The following is a 6,000-nucleotide window of genomic DNA, read 5'->3' on the forward strand; positions in this document are numbered from 1 at the left end:
ACTGGTTTTTGAATGTTATAATTCTTGACGTCTGATTTGTGTCCATTCATTCTTTTACGTAGAGACTGTCCAGTTTGGCCAATGTACATGGCAGAGGGGCATTGCTGGCACATGATGGCATATATCACATTGGTAGATGCGCAGGTGAACGAGCCTCTGATAGTGTGGCTGATGTGATTAGGCCCTATGATGGTATCCCCTGAATAGATATGTGGACAGAGTTGGCAACGGGCTTTGTTGCAAGGATAGGTTCCTGGGTTAGTGGTTCTGTTGTGTGGTGTGTGGTTGCTGGTGAGTATTTGCTTCAGATTGGGGGGCTGTCTGTAAGCAAGGACTGGTCTGTCTCCCAAGATCTGAGAGAGCGATGGCTCGTCCTTCAGGATAGGTTGTAGATCCTTGATGATGCGTTGGAGGGGTTTTAGTTGGGGGCTGAAGGTGATGGCTAGTGGCGTTCTGTTGTTTTCTTTGTTGGGCCTGTCCTGTAGTAGGTGACTTCTGGGTACTCTTCTGGCTCTGTCAATCTGTTTCTTCACTTCAGCAGGTGGGTACTGTAGTTGTAGGAATGCATGATAGAGATCTTGTAGGTGTTTGTCTCTGTCTGAGGGGTTGGAGCAAATGCGGTTATATCGTAGCGCTTGGCTGTAGACAATGGATCGAGCGGTATGATCTGGATGAAAGCTAGAGGCATGTAGGTAGGAATAGCGGTCAGTAGGTTTCCGATATAGGGTGGTGTTTATGTGACCATCGCTTATTAGCACCGTAGTGTCCAGGAAGTGGATCTCTTGTGTGGACTGGTCCAGGCTGAGGTTGATGGTGGGATGGAAATTGTTGAAATCATGGTGGAATTCCTCAAGAGCTTCTTTTCCATGGGTCCAGATGATGAAGATGTCATCAATGTAGCGCAAGTAGAGTAGGGGCATTAGGGGACGAGAGCTGAGGAAGCGTTGTTCTAAGTCAGCCATAAAAATGTTGGCATACTGTGGGGCATCCGATGAAGTGAGCTGTAGCTCACGAAAGCTTATGCTCTAATAAATTTGTTAGTCTCTAAGGTGCCACAAGTACTCCTTTTCTTTTTGCGAATACAGACTAACACGGCTGCTACTCTGAAACCTTTTGGTATAGTACTCTTTGGCAAGGTGGTCTGGTGCCAAGATATCATACACATTCCTATCTCCCCACTGCTTTGATGGGGTTCCCTAACTGCAAAACCATCCACTATGTCGTGCACGTTGCCTAGAGACACTATCCTTCTTAGCAAAAGTAAATTAACAGCCCTGCACACTTGGATCACAACAGCTCCCACAATGGATTTACCAACTCTGAACTGATTCCCCACTGACTGGTAGCAGTCTGGCATTTCAAGCTTCCACAGAGCAATCACCACTCACATCTCCACTGTCAGAGCAAGTCTCATTTTTGTGTTGCTGTGCTTCAGGTCTGGGGAAAGCTCTGCACACAGTTCCTGGAAAGTGGCCTTCCACATCTGAAAGTTCTGCAGCCACTGCTCATCACCCCAGGCCGCATAACGATGCAATCCCACCAGTCAGTGCTTGTTTCCCAGGACCAGAAATGGCACTCCACTGTGTTCAGCTGCTGCACAACTACCAGTAGCAACCAGGACCTGTTTCATTCTATGGCTTGCAACAGGACTGCTTGAATGACACTGCAAAGTTCCGTGGGGTCCAGGGCTATCAGGCACTCGCATACACACAGCTAAGCCAGGCTTTCAAAAAAAGGCATGAAAAAGTATGGGTTGTTTGCCATTGACATCAGAGTAGGGAGGGAGGAAACTGCATCATGGGAGTTCTAAGCCATGTTCCCATTTCCCCACCCCCAGACAATGTTTTGTACCCATGAGGCATTGCAAGCCCTTCCCAAAACCCCTTGTGGCTATTTGCACTGTGGGATAGCTATCCAAGGTGCACTGCTCTATTCATCAATGCAAGTCCTGCTAGAAAAAATGCATTCCACTAACACAATGAGTGTGGTGTGAACATGCCCTACAAACTTAACTGCTGCAGCAACTGGATGCCAACTTCAATTAAGTTAACCTAACTTTGTAGTAAAGACATGCTCATAGTCTCTGCCAATCTTACCCAGAGGAAAATTCCTTCCCGACCCCAAACATGACAATCAGACCGTGAGCATGTGTGCAAGACCCAGCAGCCAGATATCTGGAAAAGAATTCTCTGTAGAAACTCAGATCCCTCCCCATCTAGCATTCCATCACTGGTATTATTTGATACCATATTATAACATATAATTTTATTAATGGTAAATAGAGATAAGAGGCATTGATTAAATTTTAAGAAACTATGTGGAAAATTAAAAGTTATCTATAGTAGTATATAACAGACTCCAAAAATCTGAGGAATTGTCATTGCCAAGTGACCATAAATAGTACTGCAAATATTTCAGACATTGTCTATTTTAAATAGAAATGCAATCAGTGAAAAATATATGTACTCATTAACAAAGTTAAGGCCTTTGTTCTATATTAAATAAAGTGACACATTACATTTGCTTAACATACCAACTGAAAGTGAAAATGTTTAATGTAAAGCCTACCACAATATGAAAAGGCCCAAATGACCAATGGGCTTGATCCACTCTTTATTTGTATTTGCAGACAGCCAGCATAACATACAAAGCAATCTACAACAAAGGGGAAGGGAATAACCAAGTTCTGATACAGAAGGATGTACAACTATTTTGTGTTTTACTAATAGTTACTAAAACTACTAGTATTGAACCAAATAGTAAAATGGCCTAGTAGACAGAGCACTGGACTGGGTCTCAGGATATCTGGGTTTCTATTTCCAGCTCGGCTACTGACTTTCTGAGTGACCTTCAGCAAGTCACTTCACCTCTCCTTTACCTCCTTTGTGAAGTGCTTTGAAATACTATTATCTAACCACCTTTATTTTGTCATCTTTGGCCTCTTATTTGCTTTAAATTCTATTTTTTTCTAATAAAAGTTATAAATTAAAATTTTGTTTCCATTTTGTACTTTAGCTAAGGAACAGAGATTTGGTCTCAAGAATTGTGAGTAATTTAGCAGAGATAATAGCTTAACTAAAATTACTTAACCTCAATGTGTTTTATAATGTTTCTTTCTCCGGGATCATGTATTAAAGACTATATAACACATAAGGATTTATGGTTGCAAGGGCAAACTCAAATCTGACACTTCCTAACTTTTGTGTGCTGGATTTTGCAATTTAAAGTTTGTTTAATATAGTTTTTGTATGTAAATTCTAGGATTTTTTTAAAAGTAAAAATAAATATTATGTATAATTGTAACCACTACTACATGAGGTGTTCACAAGGTTGGAACGTTGAACCTTTGGCAGGACATCACAGACAGCTACCACTTATGCTCCGGCACTTACTATGTTAGCTGACAGAGCAGGTGGGCTGCAGGGTGGTAGGTGCATATGGAGCACTACCATGTCCCAGGGTCCAGAAGGGAGGGCTAAGGCGGTCCCATGAGTCTCACTGGCAAGTTCCAGAGACAACAACCAGGTCAGGAGCAAATCTCCCTCAAACTGATGGGAAGGGATAAGGTGCATTCCTACTGAGATGCTGTCTCTGGACTCCATTCAGCGGCTCTTTCTCATATCACCTTCTGGTTAAGTGTGACAAATCTGAAACGTCTCCCATTATCCCCTCGGTGCTAAAAGCGCTCTCTAATTTCCACATATTCTCTTCCTGACAGTCTAGAGGGTCTTTGCTATTCTGGTCCTCCGACAGTCTTATTTTGGGTCCTCCTCCAATAAACCCACTGCTTCCGCAGTTACTTAAGTTTCATTCTGTTCTTGCTTGGGAAAGCGGACATTGATCAGGTTCACTGCTGCCAGCCGGAGTCTTAACAGCCCTATTAACATCAACGGTCCCGTCAATTCATTCTGCTGCTGCTTGAGGAAAGTTGTGAGCAGCAACAGATATGAGTTTAATACCAGCAAGCAAAGAACTTTAGTTTGATACTATTTACCCACAGAAAGGCAGTGGCGTGTAATAGATGGGAGTAGTAAGTCAGGAGTCAGGAATTTCCTTGTTTTAATCATGGCTTTAACACAGACTTGCTGCGACTATGAGCAAGTCATAACTGCTCTCAATCCCTGCCATCTGCAGAATGGGCTCATCTCTACCTACCATCCAGGATTACCAAACAGTAGGTTGCATTTGTAAATGCTAAGGAAGCCCAACACGAAGTTCAATTCACAAACGCAGAAGTAAAATGCACTTCGATTCAACGCATTTGCCAGGACAGCCAAGGAGAACGACACAGCGTCGCCACGGCGCTGCCCGTGGGCCAGAAGCAGCGGGAACGAGGTGGGACTGGGCCAGGCCGGACCAAGCGCGCGCCCTCGCGGCCAAGTCACCGTCCCGGCAGCCCGGACGCCGCGCGGGAGGAGGAAGGCACCGAGGCCGCCCGGGGCGGGGCGGGGCGGGGCCGGGCCGGGCCGGGCCGGGGGGATCTGCCCGCCCCGCCCAGAGGCGCCCCCGCCGGCGGTTGCGGGGCAGCCCCAGACCTGCGGGCGGGCGCCGGGGCGCGCGGTGATGCGCCGGGCAGCCCGGCCTCAGCTCACGGCGGGTCCCCCCGCCCGGGAACCGCCCGGCTCCGCTCCCCCGCGCGGGACAACGCAGCGCGGGCAGGAGACCCTGGGGGCCCCTGGGGGCCGGGGCCCCCCACGCGGCCCGCCCGCCCCACTCACCGCAGCCGCAGGTTGGCCATGAACTCAGGCATGGAGACCGAGTCCAGCAGCACGAAGTCCGCCTTGCCGAACTCCAGGCTCTCCAGCTCCGCCATGGCGCCGGGCTCCCGAGCGTCGCCTCAGCCCCGCCGAGCGCCCGCCCCGCCTCGCCTCACCTGGGGCGCGCGGAGCCCGCCAGGAGCGGGCGGGGCCTGCCCGGGGTGGAGCCGGGCGCGCGGCCCCGCTCCGCCGAGAGCCGGCAGCGCCCCCTGCCGGCCGCGGCGGCGCCCCGGCTCCTGCGCGCGCGGGCCTGGGCACCTGACAGCGTCCCACACTGGACCCCGGGGGACCCCATCCCCGGGGCTCACGCTGGGGGGCTGCATCCCGCAGCCGCGGGGGACCCCCATCCCCGGGGCTCACGCTGGGGGGGCTGCATCCCGCAGCCGCGGGGGACCCCCATCCCCGGGGCTCACGCTGGTGGGGCTGCATCCCGCAGCCGCGGGGGACCCCCATCCCCGGGGCTCACACTGGGGGGCTGCATCCCGCAGCCGCGGGGGACCCCCATCCCCGGGGCTCACGCTGGGAGGCTGCATCCCGCAGCCGCGGGGGACCCCCATCCCCGGGGCTCACGCTGGTGGGGCTGCATCCCGCAGCCGCGGGGGACCCCCATCCCCGGGGCTCACGCTGGGGGGCTGCATCCCGCAGCCGCGGGGGACCCCCATCCCCGGGGCTCACGCTGGGGGGCTGCATCCCGCAGCCCCGGGGGACCCCCATCCCCGGGGCTCACGCTGGGGGGCTGCATCCCGCAGCCGCGGGGGACCCCCATCCCCGGGGCTCACGCTGGGGGGCTGCATCCCGCAGCCGCGGGGGACCCCCATCCCCGGGGCTCACGCTGGTGGGGCTGCATCCCGCAGCCGCGGGGGACCCCCATCCCCGGGGCTCACACTGGGGGGCTGCATCCCGCAGCCGCGGGGGACCCCCATCCCCGGGGCTCACGCTGGGAGGCTGCATCCCGCAGCCGCGGGGGACCCCCATCCCCGGGGCTCACGCTGGTGGGGCTGCATCCCGCAGCCGCGGGGGACCCCCATCCCCGGGGCTCACGCTGGGGGGCTGCATCCCGCAGCCGCGGGGGACCCCCATCCCCGGGGCTCACGCTGGGGGGCTGCATCCCGCAGCCCCGGGGGACCCCCATCCCCAGGGCTCACGCTGGTGGGGCTGCATCCCGCAGCCCCGGGGGACCCCATCCCCAGGGCTCACAATGGGGGGCTGCATCCCACAGCCCCGGGGGACCCCCATCCCCAGG

General features: G+C 53.6%; 1 protein-coding gene across 4 annotated transcripts in view; it reads right to left on the reverse strand.

The window, feature by feature from the left end:
- MYO1D (myosin ID) overlaps window positions 1–4,920 on the reverse strand; it is a 397,979-nt gene extending 393,059 nt beyond the window's left edge. For 2 of the 4 annotated variants that reach the window (XM_038385271.2, XM_043503348.1), the window contains exon 1: window positions 4,719–4,888. In XM_038385271.2, coding sequence (XP_038241199.1) covers window positions 4,719–4,813 — 95 coding nt within the window. In that variant the 5' untranslated portion in view covers window positions 4,814–4,888. Of the gene's footprint in view, window positions 1–4,718 lie in introns of all 4 variants that reach the window. The other 2 variants (XM_043503347.1, XM_038385272.2) reach the window with 2 other exon arrangements.
- Between the last annotated feature and the right edge of the window lie 1,080 nt (window positions 4,921–6,000).

Source organism: Dermochelys coriacea, chromosome 27 (assembly GCF_009764565.3).
Source record: "Dermochelys coriacea isolate rDerCor1 chromosome 27, rDerCor1.pri.v4, whole genome shotgun sequence".
Taxonomy (NCBI): Eukaryota; Metazoa; Chordata; order Testudines; family Dermochelyidae; genus Dermochelys; species Dermochelys coriacea.